The sequence below is a fragment of the Leptodactylus fuscus genome, chromosome 2, assembly GCF_031893055.1.
Source record: "Leptodactylus fuscus isolate aLepFus1 chromosome 2, aLepFus1.hap2, whole genome shotgun sequence".
Classification (NCBI taxonomy): Eukaryota; Metazoa; Chordata; class Amphibia; order Anura; family Leptodactylidae; genus Leptodactylus; species Leptodactylus fuscus.
The window spans coordinates 69,544,813-69,562,410 of NC_134266.1; the positions used below are offsets into that span (position 1 = coordinate 69,544,813).

General features: G+C 42.4%; 1 protein-coding gene across 1 annotated transcript in view; it reads left to right on the forward strand.

The window, feature by feature from the left end:
* Positions 1–17,598, forward strand: part of NLK (nemo like kinase) — a 116,291-nt gene that overhangs the window by 50,939 nt on the left and 47,754 nt on the right. Inside the window, exons 2-3 of the mRNA XM_075263955.1 lie at positions 3,952–4,081; positions 11,167–11,222. Of these exons, the coding sequence (XP_075120056.1) occupies positions 3,952–4,081; positions 11,167–11,222 (186 nt within the window). The remainder of the gene's footprint in view (positions 1–3,951; positions 4,082–11,166; positions 11,223–17,598) is intronic.

The window sequence follows — 17,598 nt, forward strand, 5'->3', positions numbered from 1 at the left end:
CAGTACTTTCTTCACAGCTCCTCAATGCGCTCTCAAGGTGTATGTATGTCATAGCAATGCATATGGAGCAAGGGAAGAGAGGCAGAAGAGTAAGTGGTGTCTACACTGAAGCTCTCCATAGCTGGTAGGCTGCAGGTTTCCAACCACAATCTAGATTTGTATACAGACAATACCGGGTCTGGTTGTAAGATACAGACTGGGCAAAGGCTACATCCTCTAGTTACAGCCAGTCGTAGTAACAGATTCGAATTTCTTTTTTCTCCTCCTTGACCTAAATTCTCAGTGTGAACATACCTCTTGGTGGATTCGTAGCATAAATTCTGGGGAACACAAGTTACTGTATTTTATCTCCATCTAGATCAGGGGTCTCAAACTCAACTCAGCATGTGGGCCGCAGAGCAAGATCCCGGCCAGTCGGCGGGCCGCACCGCGGCAAATTTAGCTCCACCCACTTTTATGTTGACTCCGCCCATTCATTTTTCATGTGCCCCCCACACAGTCACCCATAAACTATATGTCCCCCCTCCATCTTTCCCCCGTTACATATACACCCTTCATCTGCCCCCAGATTCATGTTCCTCCATCTCTGCCCCCAGATTCATGTCCCCCCATCTCTTCCCCCAGATTCATGTCCCCCCATCTCTTCCCCCAGATTCATATCCCTCCATTTCTGCCCCAGTGTCATGCCGTTCTCCCCCCTCCCTTTGTCTGCCCCCAGTGTCATGAGCCCCTTCATTCCACCTCAATGTTTAAAGAGGACCTTTCACCATTTTGCCCACAGGCAGTTCTATATACTGCCGGAAAGCTGACAGTGCGCTGAGTTCAGCGCACTGTCGGCTTTTCCGATCTGTGCCCGGTGTGAAGAGCTTACGGTCCCGGTACCGTAGCTCTTCTATGGTCAGAAGGGAGTTTCTGACACTTAGCCAGAGACGTCCTTCTTCACAGCACAGCCAATCGCGCTGTACTGTGAGAGCCAGGAGGAACGGGGAGGGGGGAGTTCCTCCCGGCTCTCACAGTACAGCGCGATTGGCTGTGCTGTGAAGAAGGACGTCTCTGGCTAAGTGTCAGAAACTCCCTTCTGACCATAGAAGAGCTACGGTACCGGACCGTAAGCTCTTCACACTGGGCCCACATCGGGAAAGCCGACAGTGCGCTGAACTCAGCGCACTGTCAGCTTTCCGGCAGTATATAGAACTGCCTGTGGGCAAAATAGTGAAAGGTCCTCTTTAACACACAAAAAAACTTATACTCACCATCCAACGCTCCCCCGCCACGCTCTGCAGTTTCACTAATAGACCTGTAGGCGCGATGTGATGATGTGACGTCATCACATCGCGCCTATATGTCCACTAGCCGGAACGTAGTGGCTAGTGGATATAATCATCTCGCAATGTATTCAACTCGGATCCGGCATCCCTAGGCTTGTGCGAGCCGCACAAAATTGTTCGGGGGGCCGCGAGTTTGAGACCCCTGATCTAGATGTATATGTAGTTTAAATGTGTATATTGGGAGCTACTGGTCTACACAGGCTTTGGGTCGCAACCACCTGGGGTGTGGGGGCGAGAGTTAGCAGCAATAGTTAGGCTGGGCAGAGTTACACTACAGTCCAGATATGGCTGCTAATAAAGTACAGAGCACTGCACAGCCTTCAGTGGTGGGTCCAGAGGAGGTGAGTAAAAATAACTAAAACTTAGACTTTCCACTCCATCTCGGCATCCTGGCAACTTTCTAGTGTCCTTTTCAGGCCTCTTGTGAGGTTACATGCCCCAGTGGTTGCCGCTGAGGCCTGTGATTGGGCTCTGGTTATCACATGGGGTACGCTCGCATTATAACACTGGGTCCATGCAGGTTGTCAACAGGATGCCTGGAGAGGTAAGGCGAGGTGAGTAAGTTTTTTTTTTTTTTGTTGTTGTTTTTTTCCACCTCCACTGGCCTTCTATTTTATTCTAGAGAGTGCTATAATTCAGTGAGACAAACATGGGGAAGGGGAAACATGAATATTCATTGAACCTAATCTTGTGGGGTTCACCCATCTCTACTAATGAAGCTATCCAAGGCATTATGCTGTGTGGGGGCTGTTGTGGAGTTGTTATACAATGTGGGGAACACTATATACTGTATACCGCATGAGGGTCACAGGATAGGAAACTGTAAGATACGTTGAGGAGGACGGGGTTCACAAATTTTAGATGGTAGAATAGAATAAAATGCAGAGTACAGTGCTAAAAACTTGGTGTGGCAAAAGACCACTTGATGAGAGAGGGGTTTACCTGGGTACTGAGGTTATTTCTTAATCCACACGATGTCCTCTGTCCAAACTATGGTTTTAAAATAAAAATAAAATAAATCATGAATGTGTTTATTAGCTGTACATTTCTGATCACCACGTCGTACATGCCGCACGGTTCTACTGCCAAGTGCAATCTCAGTGTTGAGTTGTATTGGTTGCAGCTACCGCCACATACTGCTAGCTAATAGCCCTGTTTGGTAAGGAGACCCCTTTCCGGGAAGAATGTGACGTGTCCTCAGTGGTCTGAATATTATCATCTCATATAAATGCTTTGAAGGCTTTTGATCCAAGCTTGCATGTTTATGGCCGAGTTGGCTGTTGGCCAAACAAGCGGCCGGCTGACAGCTGCTTCATGTATATGGCCGGCTTTAATGTGGGACTAAACTAGATCTCACTTAAAAGGTCAGTTTTACAAGATTATCTTGTCGTAGGTTGTGTGCAGTGACAACTATGCCCGACATTGATGGTCTGTAGAAAACCTGGTGCGTTGTGTAGTCTGTGGCTATTTATCCATATCCTGCAGTTTATGGTACGGTTTGTAGTATTGAGGAATGATCCCAGGCAGGAAGTCCAGTATGATATCTGACCCTATGATTAATATGATATATGATTCATCTCACTTGACTCCAGTTATGATACTAAAGTTGGCCTTGCACATTAGATTGTTAGCTGAGACTTCTGATATCTGTGTAATGGGATGGAAGCGCAGCAACTCTTACCTTATGGCAGATGAAGGGGCTGTAGGATTTCTACATGCCACATCCTTTTGTTCTCAGGAACTTCGGCCACCACCACAGATGTCTATCAGTGGTTGACTCTTAAGAGAGGATGTACGATTTAATGACTGATCTTCAGATTGCTTACTACATACCTATACCTCTGCTCCATCGAGAGATATTACATATGTGTTTGTCTTGGCTATGACTTCTAAGGAGTGTCGGATAAGGTTTCTTGCCCATACTGTATGTGTATATGTGGGATGAACATAAAAAACACCCTCAATGCCATTCAAAGTGACTGTAAGGTGTCCAGAGTCCTATGGAAATAAAAAAATATAACTATATTATATTAAATGGACAATATAAGGAAAGTTCTGCAGTGGTGAATAGTGAATTGTCTAGGGAAAGGCGACTGTCACCCAACAATGTTTCAGACTGAGGCCTATAATAAAGTGCTGTGGGAATCGGGCACAGGGCATGGGCAATGAGAAAAATACACAAATATCAAAGGGGACTAACATAGATAATGTATATTAGGTATCATCTCTCAGTTGTTGGTCCTGATTGTGTGAAAACGTATTCAACAAGAAGGAATATTAAAGGCCTATTTAAGTCATTTTGTTTGGAATATTGGTGTCCATTGTGGAGATGGAGTCTGTAACAGTAGTGAGGCCATAGTCCTGGACCCACAGATTTTTGGGATTGTTGTCATTTCCAAGGTTTAACTCTTTCTGTTAATAGAAATGTGACAATTGGACAGGCTCTTTCCGATCTGATACTGATCCCTTCTCCTGTCCAGTGGTAGCCTTCTAATAACATTTGTGTTGACGCTCTGTTCTTACTAGTTCTGCATGTCTATCTCGCCTGCTGGGCCAGATTTCAGAAACTGCGGCTTCATGTTTTTTCATACATGTTTTTTTTTTTCTTCCTTTTATTTGTTAGGTCTGTAACAGATCCTCGAGATGGAAAGAGAGTTGCTCTCAAAAAGATGCCCAACGTCTTCCAGAATCTAGTCTCTTGCAAAAGGGTCTTCCGAGAATTGAAGATGTTGTGTTTTTTTAAGCATGACAATGTAAGTAAGCAATTTTTGTGTTTGTTTGTTTGCTCTCTAAATATAAAACTAGACATTCTAAGGCCCCATTCACACGAGGCGCAGATGGTGGATTTTGGTCCTGATTCTAACTGGAAGCCAAGTCAGAATATGGGAAAAAAGCCGCCTGCCGCGACTTACGATAGTCACGGCACTCCGGTCCGGCGTAGGCCCAAATGAATGGGCCTAGTCCAGAGCATGCTGAATCAGCTGCGGAATCCACCTGAAGAAAGGGCAGCTCGCTTCTTTTTTCCGTGAGAGGCATGTGATCTACATAGACCGCTATTGTGAGGGGGCGGATTATGACGTGGATTCCGCGCCAAAATCTGCTCCCTCTTTCTCCATGTGAACGGGGCCTAAATAGTCTTTGCAAATAACCTCCTACCGTTCTGTCGCTGTAGAGTCTTTGTATCTCTTCTACTTGGCTGACTATGCTGTTGCTTTTGACATAGAACATAAAGAACACAACTCCTGGCTCTGTCAACAATCTCTACTTTCCCATCTAGCCATGATGAATGTATGTTTGGCTGGTGGCACTCTAGGTCGCTCCTGTCCTGATAAATATGTACATTTCACCAGCACTAAGTGCATGATCTATCTCTCAAGTGGCATCTATTTGCTTTAGACAATTGCCTGGTCCTGTCAAAATTGGTGATTTATGGTCCGGCCATCTCCATATTTTTGGTGATATGGCTCAAGTAGCAAAAGTTGGGAGAAGCCTGCTGGGCAACAGCGCTATCTTGGGTGACAACCACTCGTGCTCAATGCTCTTAAGGGTTGTCAACAGAGTGATATTATGGGGCAACACGGTGGCTCAGTGGTTAGCACTGTAGCCTTGCAGCGCTGGAGACCTGGGTTTAAATCCCGCCAGGAACATCATCTGCAAGGAGTTTGTATGTTCTCCCTGTGTTTGTGTGGATTTCCTCCCATTCTACAAAGACATACTGGTAGGGGGGAAAAAAAAGTACATTGTGATCCCTATATGGGGCTCACAATCTACATTTAAAAAAAAAAAAAAGTGATATAAATGTGCATTATTTTTGGACAAAAAATTGCAAATGTGATCTATGGGTTTTCATATCTAATATATCGGATAGTTTTATCATGGCCTTTGCTGGTTTGAGGCATGTGATGCACTACACATTGCAGCTGCTCGCCTTCCCTTAGTTAGGGTTTGCCTGTATTCGGGTCTTTGTGTAAGTGTACAATCGCGCTGAGTGCTGTACCATCATCTAAATGCACTATATATAAATTCTTCACTGGAATGGCTCGTACCATCAATGTTTTCCTTTGCCGGAGTGGTTTATGCACACACTAACAAGTTCTTTATTTTACTTTAACCTTGCAAAGTTACCATACAAAGGAGACCTCAAGTGTTCTCATTTTTAATTCATTTGTTTTCCGCGTTGTTTAGCCTCTTGCCTCTTGTTTCCCGCCTTCCAGAATCCCAGGCTTCCCATACTTCTGTTTGCTTTGTATTATTGACTAGCAACAGCTGTGCCTTCATTTGCATAAATATTTGCTAATGGTTTTATCCCCGTATTATCCATAGGTCTGCAAACGATACTCTATTGGAGAGCGTGTCTAACACAGACCTATCTAGCCCCTTCACCAAGGCAGGTGTTTTAGTCCAGCCTGAAGCCTCCTCTGTTTAGCCTAAGTTTACATTGCTTTGGTTATACATTGGAGGTATATTTCTCGTGTGTGGTGATCTTCTATATCGGACAACACAGGAATTCTGTTGTCACTTACCACCCAGAGGCCGAAAGGATATTAGGAATGATCTGTGCAAACCAGCAGCGATGGGCAATAACTATTGATATAAAATAGGTCAGCTTTTTTATGTTAACGGGGTTTTCAAGTTGAAAATTATTGATGGCTTATCAGTAAATTGGTTGACTAACCCCTGGTAAACAGAGTGGAGCAGGAAGCAGCCAGTGCTGTTCCCTGTGTGGACTCCTCCAAATGATTGACAGTGCCATATAGAAGACTGTGAAAGACATGTAAAGTTGATTAATGGTCATGGAGATTGCATGGCCTGTAATGCCATGTTTTAATCCCGCTAACACAGTGATCACAAGCCGGGATGTGGAGTCGGTCAGGGACAAGTAATTGTAATAATTTTATATTGTATCTGAGATGTATTGAGTGTTGTACATTAACTTTCATAGGAATTTAGTCACTAGGTTTTTAGTGAAATGAAGGTGAATTAGAGGACCTTTAGGGCTCGTTCCACGGAGTAGCGTGGCGCTCAATCTGACACGTAAACACGTGTCAGAGCGCGCGCTTCAAAACAGATCCCATTGACTTCAATGGGTTCTGTTTAACGCGCGTAACACATTGAAATCAATGGGTTAAAAAGCCTCCTATTGATTTCAATGCGTAGCGCGTGTAAGACAGAACCCTTTGAAGTCAATGGGATTCTGTTTTGAGGCATCTCACTCTGACACGTGTTTACGTGTCAGATTGAGCCGCGTTACTCCCTGGGAACGAGCCCTTATTGCTTCTGACTGACAATATCTGTCAGCCGTTTTTAAAGATCGAGTAGGGGTCAGGCTGTGGAAAAATAGGAGTGCTCTTTGGTGCTTTTACTACTGACTCCACATCCCTGATCACAAGTGTCTTGGTAGCGGCTCCTTCATGTGCTGTGGCCAGGGTTTTTTTTTTGCATTGAACGCGTCACTGCCTCTCTCTTCCCGTCTTCTGCTGACAGACTCTTTAAAGATGATGATTTAGTCAACTCTTATGTTCAGTTCTGATAAATTAACTGCAACGTTTATTTTACCACATTTTTCCATGCCGCCATTCATCATTGCAAGGGGTCGACACTCAATGCTTCCACCTGTACGAGCACCGTAGTATGCTCTCTGCCCTAAAGCATACACTTATTCCCATATTTGTATGTATGGCTTTATCCATAGGAAATGCCGTAAATGTCTGATAGATGCCCCACACGATCTCAAGCATGTGCCAGATTAGTGTCTAAAAGAATGAAAAGGGACCGCACATGCAAAAGCGTTTGTCTGCATATATAGGAGTTCAGAAAATGGTCTCCATGCGGTCTCCTAGTCTGTTCACTTGTGGCATGACCTGGGCCCCAACCGGAGTTGGGTATACTCCTTTTAACAATAGTAAAGCAATAACCATACCATGTAGGGGCCTTTAATAAGAGCAGAAATATAACTTTGTGGCCACAGGCTGTTGAAGTAATGCTTTTTATATCTATGCAAAGTAGCCCACAAGTGCATGGAGGATGGGACAGGATTTGCCTACAGACAGATGTGATGTGGGCAGAGGATAAAAATGGCACTCGCAGCTACAGTAGTGCCGTTGTACTGTGACTCCAGAGTCATCAAAGCTCTTGCAGCTGTCTAGAAGTAAAATAAGCGAGCCAGACCTGTCCCATTGTATAACCATTTGCATATCAAATCCAGGGTTTTATACAGATTGCTAGATTTGGTGACTTGGAGCAAATGGCATTAGCCTCCCAGGGGTTTTTTTTTTTTTTTTGCATTCCTCAGAACTAACACTATAGGGTTATAGGTTGGACTTGTTGAACTGGTATCTTCATCTACTATGTAACTGCTTCTAACCTAGATCCAACCTGTTATATAGTCACTAGCAGCTCTTTGCATGTATCATAGCTCTGTTAATATGATCAGAAAATGTTATTCTAATTGTCTGATCATTATTCATGTTTTTTATGAACAATGACTTGTACCACAAACTAGCAGCTCCATGGCTAACTCTGCCATACAAGTAGCAAGTTCATTGAAAACCTTGGCGTATATTAATAGCAATTCCAATCAGTCCGAAGAAAACTGCAAATATTGTAATAACCGACAAACAAAATCCCAAACCTTGACATTGGGGTTCGGTTATTTTTATAATTGCCCAGCCCTAAAACATAACATTTTATATGGTTAAAACTTCTAAACTTTGCACTTTAGACTGTTTCCATCTCTGTTGTGATATCCGGATTTCCCTTTTACGTTTCTATAGAATCCACCCAAAAGTAAATTCACAGCCCTGGCCCTTCCGGTGGTCTTCCTCCTACCTGTGTAATTTGGCCGCGATGGTCTTACCATAGAGATTTCTACACATAATTATGCTTGTAATGTCAGCCATAAGTGGCTGAAAATAATTAGCCAGTTATATAATGTCTATCGGGTTTTCGGAACTCTCCCCTGAAGGCAAATGTATGTGGTATTTGGGAGAGGGGAATAAGCCAGCACCAGAGACATTTTGTGGAGACTTCTAAGAATTGGGCACATTGAAATCCAATGTCTAACCGTTCTTTACTCTGAATTCATCGCTGGGACACTCGGGGACACTTTGATGCACATTAGGGTGTATTTTTCTTAAAAGCATATGTTCTAATTTTAAAGAAAGAGGAGAAAAAAACATATATATATATATATATATATATATATATATATATATATATATATATATATATATATAATTATTTTATTTTTTTTTAATAACCATGTATGCTATATGAATGGTCACTGTTATGTGGGTGTTGCCTTAGTGGGTTCACTGATATGTCTAATTTGCGTGGCCTCCTTTAGAGGTACGGACATTTTAATACTTGGAGATTTACACATCACAACGGCTGAAGGATTAAGAAAAGAGAACACACAACCTCCCTTTAATGTATTTATCGGAGGAACCAGGCGCTTATCAGGACGCCCTTTTCTGCTTTTGCCTATTAATAGCACATTTGTTTGTGTAATGACAATTCTCACTACAGTACAATGCTATAATTGATTGAATTATTACATGAGCACTTGACCTGAAATACAAGTCTGCTTCTAAATATAGAGCTAATAATAACCAGACATGAATATAGATCTCAGGGCTTATCAGAACATGTCAGGAACTTCATTGAAGGACACCTCGGAAGTTCCCTGAGATGACTACAAACCACAATAATTAGATTTGTCTCTACTTCTAATATTAGAGAGACTCTACTTTAGGCCCATGACCTCATACCCACCACCCTCTAAGAGATTACACCGGCTTCTGCCTGTCATCCTAATAGTAGACCTCATCTGCTGGCAGGAGCTCACATTTAGGAGGTACACTGACAAGCAAAAGGGTAACAATGCTTTGTAATTGTGACTTTCCATCATTTTATAGACCATCATCTTGGCTACCTCATACATACATACATACATACATACATACATACATACATACATACATACATACATTTGACTTGTAACTATTTAGCAGATGATCAGTTATGAAGACCCTACTCATGTAACTTCATTGTTACGGTTCTGCTCTTGGTGGTGGAAAAATCTTCTTTAAAGTAGTAAAATGTATTTCTCACCTAGTCTTACTCTACTAATTGAGGTACCGCATATACTCGAGTATAAGCCGACCCGAATATAAGCCGAGGCCCCTAATTTTACCACAAAAAACTGGGAAAACTTATTGACTCGAGTATAAGCCGAGGGGGGAAATGCAGCAGCTACTGGAAAATTTCAAAAAATTAAAATGGTCGGAGTTTTTGGGTGCAGTAGTTGCTGGGGAAGGGGAGAGGGTGTTTTGGTTGTCTGTCTGCCCCTTCCCCGAGCTTGAGGACTGTTTCTTTTTTCCCTCACTTGGAATTCAGCCTGGCTGAGTATAGGGTATCTGCAGTGCTCCTATTAACCCCTTCCCGACAGAAGAGGAGCACTTCAGATACCCTATATTCAGTAGACTGGGCACTTTCAGACACAGGGATACCTAATGTGTGTGTGTTTCAGTTATTTTCTACTTTTGTATCTATTCTAGGGAAAGGAGGGATTTAGAACTTTTAATTTTTTTATTTTTTTTTACAGCTTCTTTGTTTCACACAATTTTATGGGAGATTCTATACATTGATATTATGGCTGGTCATAGACCCTACCCCCCCCCCCTCCCCCCAAAAAAAAATAAAAATAGAATTTTCTTTTTTGCTGACTCGAGTATAAGCCGAGGGGGGCTTTTTCAGCACACAAACTGTGCTGAAAAATTCGGCTTATACTCGAGTATATACGGTATATATTTTAGACGGACCTCTATCTAAAATGACTCCAGAGGACAGGTGGAGCAGATAAGAGTACCCCCTTAATTCAGGATCAGACTTGCGTGCAGGGTTTATTTGTAGTCATAACCATGGAGACACAGGTTTGCATAGGTGCTGAAGGCTCAGAACGGTACAATAGATTTATTTTGCCTAATTGTTGAGAGCATTAGAGCAATGAAAATCCTTGGCTTTTTAACTCTTTCAGTGGTGCAGCTCCTGGTAACCTCTTTCAGTGTCTTCTGATCAGTTTTTCAATAGCTAGTCTCATGGACAGCCGGACATTTCTAGCTATGTCTATTTCGATGTTGGCAATTATCCTGTAACTGGCGATTAAAAAAAGAATCCTTTTGGGTCGTTCGTCTTGGCTTTCCTGTTCTGCTTGCAAAATGTTTACCTACATTTAACGCGATTATCTTGATCTAACACTTTTCTCTAAGTGACTGACCGAGGTCACGTTCTCGAAATTGGTTCTAGCCCTCTGTTGTGCTGTCCCTCTGTTATTCCTACTAGAAATGTATACATTGATAGCTATTTGTTTACAAGACCCCTTGTCAAAGAATTGTATCTCTACCACTGTCAGCACTGATTGAATGGTGTCAGTGTTTAGGGTCATGACACCAACTGGCGACACCTAGTTGTCAAAATATACATTTCTAGGAGGAATAACAGGAACGGCACAGCACATAGCAGTGAGAAAAGATGCTCCAGGATTGTTATCCTATGGACAAAGCAAGTCTATACTGAAATGGACATATCGGGAGATGTGAGCTGTCTTCTAAGGAGTTAAGTCACCTCTGGTGTTATCTGTAATAAGTTTTCCAGCTGGTTTTGGAACATATGGTGTGAAGCGTACGTTGTCGGTATGCTGCGGTTTGTCTTTTGTAAAGTAGTGTAATATGCATTTTATGTGTATAATCAATATGCCGCACATTATTATCCCTGCTCTGTGTCGTAAAGATAATGTAGTACAGGCCGCTCCAGTGACTGTGTCTCTTCTTCTTTGCAGGTCCTCTCTGCACTTGATATTCTCCAGCCGCCTCACATTGATTATTTTGAAGAAATGTATCCTTTGTGTTTCAGGCGTTTGCTACATCTAACCGAAATGTACAGCGTTTAATACAAGTATCTAATGAGCCTTTCCCCAAGGTTTGTGCGCTCATTTTATTAACCTGAAGCGGTAAAAAGCTGAGCATTGCCCTGGGATGTCAGAATCTGGGTTTGCCTCTTTATACTTTGAGTAAATTAAAGTGACTTTTTGTTAAACTGTGGGGTTTTTTTTGTTTATATGAGAAGGGTTAATAGAGATTTTCTGAGATCCTAAACAACATGGCCAAAGTGAGGGCACAGATTAAAATAACACAATTTCTTATACTCTCCTTTGGCGCTGCCGCTGTTGTTGTCCCTGTTGGTCTTTACTTGCTTTGCTGCAGGAATGACATCCCAGCGCTCTTGTACCGGACACCACTCAGGTTAGTGATTGTGTATAGAGATGACCTTGCTGCAGCAAAGCAAACACTCATGTGTCCTGGTAGAGAGATGGCACATTAAAGCCGTGGATGATTTAAAAGGGTTTTCCATCTGCTAATGCAGGTTTGAAACTGATGAGTTATGCACAGGATAGTTAATTAGTATCTGATCTGTGGGGATCCAAAACCAGAACCCACACAGATCACTTTCCTTGTGCCGGAGGCTGCTGCAGGGAATGAGGATTGTTCAAGTAATAGGAGAAGAGCCTGCTTTGGTCAAACGTTTTAGGAAAACCCCTTTAAGTTCTTGGGAATTCTCACTTCGTAATGGTTATATCTAATGCAGCTGCAATGTTTATATCAAATTCATGTTACATACAACGCTGTAAAACTTGTAATAAAATATCAATAACTGCAAAGGAAGCCTAAATCCAGTGAAACTATGCTGCAAAACATCTACTGGTCTTCTAGAGGGGTGGGCTTCTCAAAATAGATGGCCAGTATATATAATATATGGGGGAGCTGAAAATCTGTTCTAAAGGAAGTCATCTCTGGATATAGGAATTGATGTTTCACTGTATATTTTGCCACGTTCACCTTGACCAAGAATTGGGCTCTAAGCCTATTATCTTGTTCATGGATGTCACAGTGCATACTTTAAATTAAGTTTTGGGTTGTTTTTTTTTGTTTTGTTTTTCCATTTTCCTGAAATATAGAAAATCGTCAACTTTTCATATCTCAACGCCATGCAATACATTATACATCTGTATACACTACATGTCGTTATAGAGATGGAAAAAAATCATATGCTTGGATATCGGTACTATTGAAATACGCATTAAGTAGAAGTATTCTTTACCCCTATTAGAATTTATATATTTTTTTAATTTTCATATCTATATCTGACATGTAGGGCATACTTTTGTATTTACTATGTTCTCTATGCATTATGTCTCCAGTTGAGACACCAATGGTAATGGGAACCCTACCTTAACGGCAAAGAATCTAGTGATTCCTGCCAAGGGTGCGATCACTCAGTAACAGCCAGATCTTGTATTGTAGGACAGGAGATGATTTTTATATATCATAAATATGCATTTGGGGGGGGGGGGATATGCTTGTGCAGTTCTTAAATATGTTATATGTCCTATCTATCATTGCCCTCTATTTGGGGGATCTGTCACTTCTTCTGTTTTGGTAAAGAATAGAGATGCGCGAGTAGTGAAATATTCGAGATTCGATATTAGTTTCGAGTAGAGCCTCAATATTCGACTAATCGATCGAATATCGAATCCCATTATAGTCTATGGGAAAAAATGCTCATTTCAGGGGAAACCACTATTCGACTAAAGGAGAGTCACCAAGTCCACAAGTAGCAGGAGGAGAGTGTTTAGGAGGAGCGCTGTGCAGTTAAAGCGGACAGACCCCATAGACTATAACGGGTCTGTGTGCTTTAACTGCACAGCGCTTGCAGTTGCGCTGATATTCCGTTCAGGGGGCTCCTCCTGCGGACTCCTTCTGGATGGGAGGCAAGCGCTAATCTGAACTTACTCGTCCTGCAGAACCAGCATTGATTGGCCGAATGCTATGTATAGCATTCGGCCAATCAACATTGGTTCCGCAGCAGGCTCTTCTTCGCTAGTCGGGAGAGCTGGCAGCTTGCGGTTATGCGGGAGCTGACATTTTCTCATAGGAATGCATTGACCTGCGTTGATTGGCCGAATGTTATACATTGTACAGCATTCGGCCAATCAACGCTGATTCTCACGGAGGCTCGACTGTGAGGAGGTGGAGTCTAAGATCGGACCACAATGGAGACTGCTGTCGTCCGCTCTTAGACTCCGCCTCCTCACAGAAGAGCCTCCAGCAGAACCAGTGTTGATTGGCCGAATGCTGTACACTGTATAGCATTCGGCCAATCAATGCTGGTCAATGCATTCTTATGAGAAAATCAGCTCCCGCATAAACGCAAGCTGCCAGCTCTCCTGACGAGCAAAGACGAGCCTGCTGCTGCGGCCAATCAATGCTGGTTCTTTACTGCGAATAGCTAGTAGTATTCGAATGAGTACGAGTATTTCGAATACCTACTCGATCAAATACTACTCGCTCATCTCTAGTAAAGAACTCTACTTCCCATGACATAATAATTCTGTAATCTCTTTTCTTAGAACTGTGATGTTCCTCTGTTTTATTCCTTCTAGTAATGTATAAATTGACAGCTGGGTGTTACCTTTTGAGTGTGACAGTGCCAGACTGTATAGAAACTCACCATATTGTTAATGTAGATATTAACAACTAGTTGTCAATTCCTATATTTCTAGGAGGAGTAACAGAGGAACAGCAGAATTCTAAGAATTAATGTTACTGAATTGTTTTGGGTAGAATAGAAGCATTTACTAAAACGTACATCATCCGGAGAGGTGACAGGTGTTTGTTCAAAAAATACGGTTCTGTCGGTTTTCAAAGTTCTTTTATCTATTATGGGCCACAATGTTATCTGGATGTGAAGTAGTTTTTCATTTTGTGTGATGGCCGATCTCAGACAGATATTCTATTACAAAGACGCTATTCTACACAGTGATGTTAGGTTGGTGAGGTTTGGAGGATAGGTGTAGGATACTTATTCTTGCCATGTAATATTCTCTACCTTGATCTTGTTTTACTATAATCTATATTTTTTCTCTCTACTCATAACTTGCAGTCATTTTGTTCCTGCTGGTTATTGGGTGATAGTGGCCGGGGCTCATCTGTAACATTACAAGTCATAACTTTAAGTGCCCGTGCTGTATTGAAAAGTCTAATAATTGTAGAGAAGTGGCAAATGAGGTTTAGTGCTGATAAATGTAATGTTATGCCCATGGACAGAGAAAACATCTGCTAAGATCACCTCCTAAATGTAATAGGTATCGCTATCATTATCTAACCCTGACTGTGAATGTCATCAAAATAGAAAATGCCAAAATGTTTTTTGTTCGTCTTATTGCTGAAAAACTATTAAAAAAACGATCAACCTTTATCACCAGTTTTTTTTTTTTTTTCCATTTCCGACCAGAAAAACCTAATAAAAGTTATGTATGGTGCCATTGAAGGAAAACAACGCATCTCACAAACAACAAGTCCTCTCATGTGAATGGAAAAAAATAAGATCTTAGAATGCAAGGATATAAAAGTGAAAAAAGGCTTGCTCCTTAAAGGGGTTGTCTGGGATAAATGGAATTCTTACACTAATCTAAACACTCCACCCCCCCACCCCACCCCGCCTGCTTTCTAAATTACACACTTTAGCAAAAATGTATAGTTACCCCAGGCACATATTCTGTTTTCTCCAGTGACGTTCCGTTTGCCACTCCATCAAACTTGCAGATTTCCTCTTCTAGGTCGGCTCCTCCTCTTCTTTGACTCTGCCGACGTAGGCCGGAGTTGCCTCCCACGTCTGCGCAATAGAGATGGTACTCCTTTTCTACTGCGCAGACATTGGAAGCATCTCCAGCCAGCGCGCACACCAGCAGAGTCGAAAAAGAGGAGGAGCCAACCCAGAAGTGAAGTCTGGAGAGGAAGACATGTAAGTATGATGGGGTGGAGTAGGTGGCTGAGTTAATTAGCTGGGAAAAGCTAATAGTGGGTGGGATAGCTAAGGAGGGGGGGTGTATTTGAATAGACTTATTAACCAGTTAGTAGCACTACCAGACCTTATTTTAAAATATAATAATAATAATTTTCGCTTGGAAAACCCCTTTAAGACTGGTTTCACCCTAACATGAGACTGTTCATCTAAAGGCCTGTACACAAGATGAACAGTGTGCTTGTTGTGAACCTGTATCTCTGAATATACATACACTGTGCTAGCTCTATCAGGGCTCAGCAGCTAGGAGCACTTTGCAGAGAGCGAAAAAAGGAAGAGAATATCATTGGCCAGGAAGATGAATATACATACACTGTGCTAGCTCTATCAGGGCTCAGCAGCTAGGAGCACTTTGCAGAGAGCGAAAAAAAGAAGAGAATATCATTAGCCAGGAAGAGGGACTGAGTCCTTAGCCTAACCAAAAGCGGTATATGAGAAAGATGATCTGTAACCGAGGCAAGAACCTGTAAATATGAGAGAGCATATTTAGGCGTCTGACAAGTTGATTGCGGTAGATAAAAACAACGTATTGGGTGAAAAAAACTTGTTAGGTTAATGGTAATCTGTAGGCAGGTAAAATAACGAATTTAAAAGCAGCACCTTACTGTAGAGGGCTCCGGCACTAGTCACACTGCGATACTTTATTGGCAGAATCTTCATTTAGTAGGAATTCTGTGGTTTATTCATATGCAAACCAGTCAAGAGTGCATTGGTCGCATGTTTAAAGGAGCCTTACTGCTTTAAGAGCAGATGGAGCAAGCTGGGCAGATGTCTTGCTGGATGGGTCGGTTGAGACTCTAAATGACGCAGCAGCCTGTATGAAATGAGACAAAGTTGTCTGAAAAGTTGGAGAAGGGAATACCCCATTTAAGAAGAGGATAAGGATGTTGTCGTCCTTGTGGCTTATTGATCGCAGCCATGCAACATATTTCTAGCGGTCTAAAGAGTTAGTGCTGCCATCCCCAATTACATCCAATATGTCAGTTTGCCAACCACACACCGCCTATACCTTGCCCACTACCACGATGGTGAATGGAGGCACAAAATTTGTGAATTGCCTCAACTTTGCCACCAATTTGTTCAGATTTGTCCACTGCAGTTGAGTAGGACATTTGGCATATGTGGTTGCAGCACTTTGAGAACTTAGCCGAATACCAGTAAAGCGTTCTTACCATCCTATGGCTATAGTATATGGAGAAACTGACCTGCCAGGCAAGACTTAAATCTGTAATATGTCCATTATATGCTGTGGGTGATGCAAAGGGTGAAATCTGAAGCAAATCCACTGCATTTCCTCAGCTGAATATGCTATAAAAAACAAACTGATACTTTTTCATTTTTTCTGCTGCAGTATTTCAGTTCTGTGTGAACATAACCTTGTACATTACATGCAGGGGAACATTTTGAGAGTTGTATCCCATACAAATAAATCCAGAATCGACAGCGTAGCGCTCATTTGTGATTATATTGCTTTTTTCTTTCTATTATGTGGTCTGCCCTTTTATACTAGTAGAGCCATATTTAGTTCACTGCTCTTGGATTATTTGCATGCGAGAATAATTCGTTGGATGGCAGTGCATCGGTTCCTTGTGCGTTTGCCTACATCTGGGTTGCTAACCGCACACAACACAATGTGCAAATACGAACGTCTCCACACATTACCATCTAAAGTGCATTAGTCTAATATTGGCTTGTTACTTCAGGAATCTTGACTGCCTCACGGTTTTTCCTAAAGACGGCGATTAGAGATGAGCGAACACTAAAATGTTCGAGGTTCGAAATTCGATTCGAACAGCCGCTCAATGTTCGTGTGTTCGAACGGGTTTCGAACCCCATTATAGTCTATGGGGAACAGATACTCGTTAAGGGGGAAACCCAAATCCGTGTCTGGAGGGTCACCAAGTCCACTATGACACCCCAGGAAATGATGCCAACACCTCTGGAATGACACTGGGACAGCAGGGGAAGCATGTCTGGGGGCATCTAACACACCAAAGACCCTCTATTACCCCAACATCACAGCCTAACAACTACACACTTTACACACTCAATACCACCTCTCTGACAGTAGGAAAACACCTTGAAACATGTGTATTTGGCACTTGCAGTGAGGAGAGCTTGTCACCAGCAGTGAATTTGGCCCTTGTAGTAAGTTGAGGTTGGCACCAACATTTGTTTTGAAAATCAGGGTGGATTGAGCCTCTAACCAGCAGAGTTTGGGCAAATTCATGGTGGAGGGAGCCTCTAAACACCCCAGTTTGGGCAAATTCATGGTGGAGGGAGCCTCTAAAAACCCCAGTTTGGACCAATTCATGGTGGAGGGAGCCTCTAACCAGCCCAGTTTGGGCAA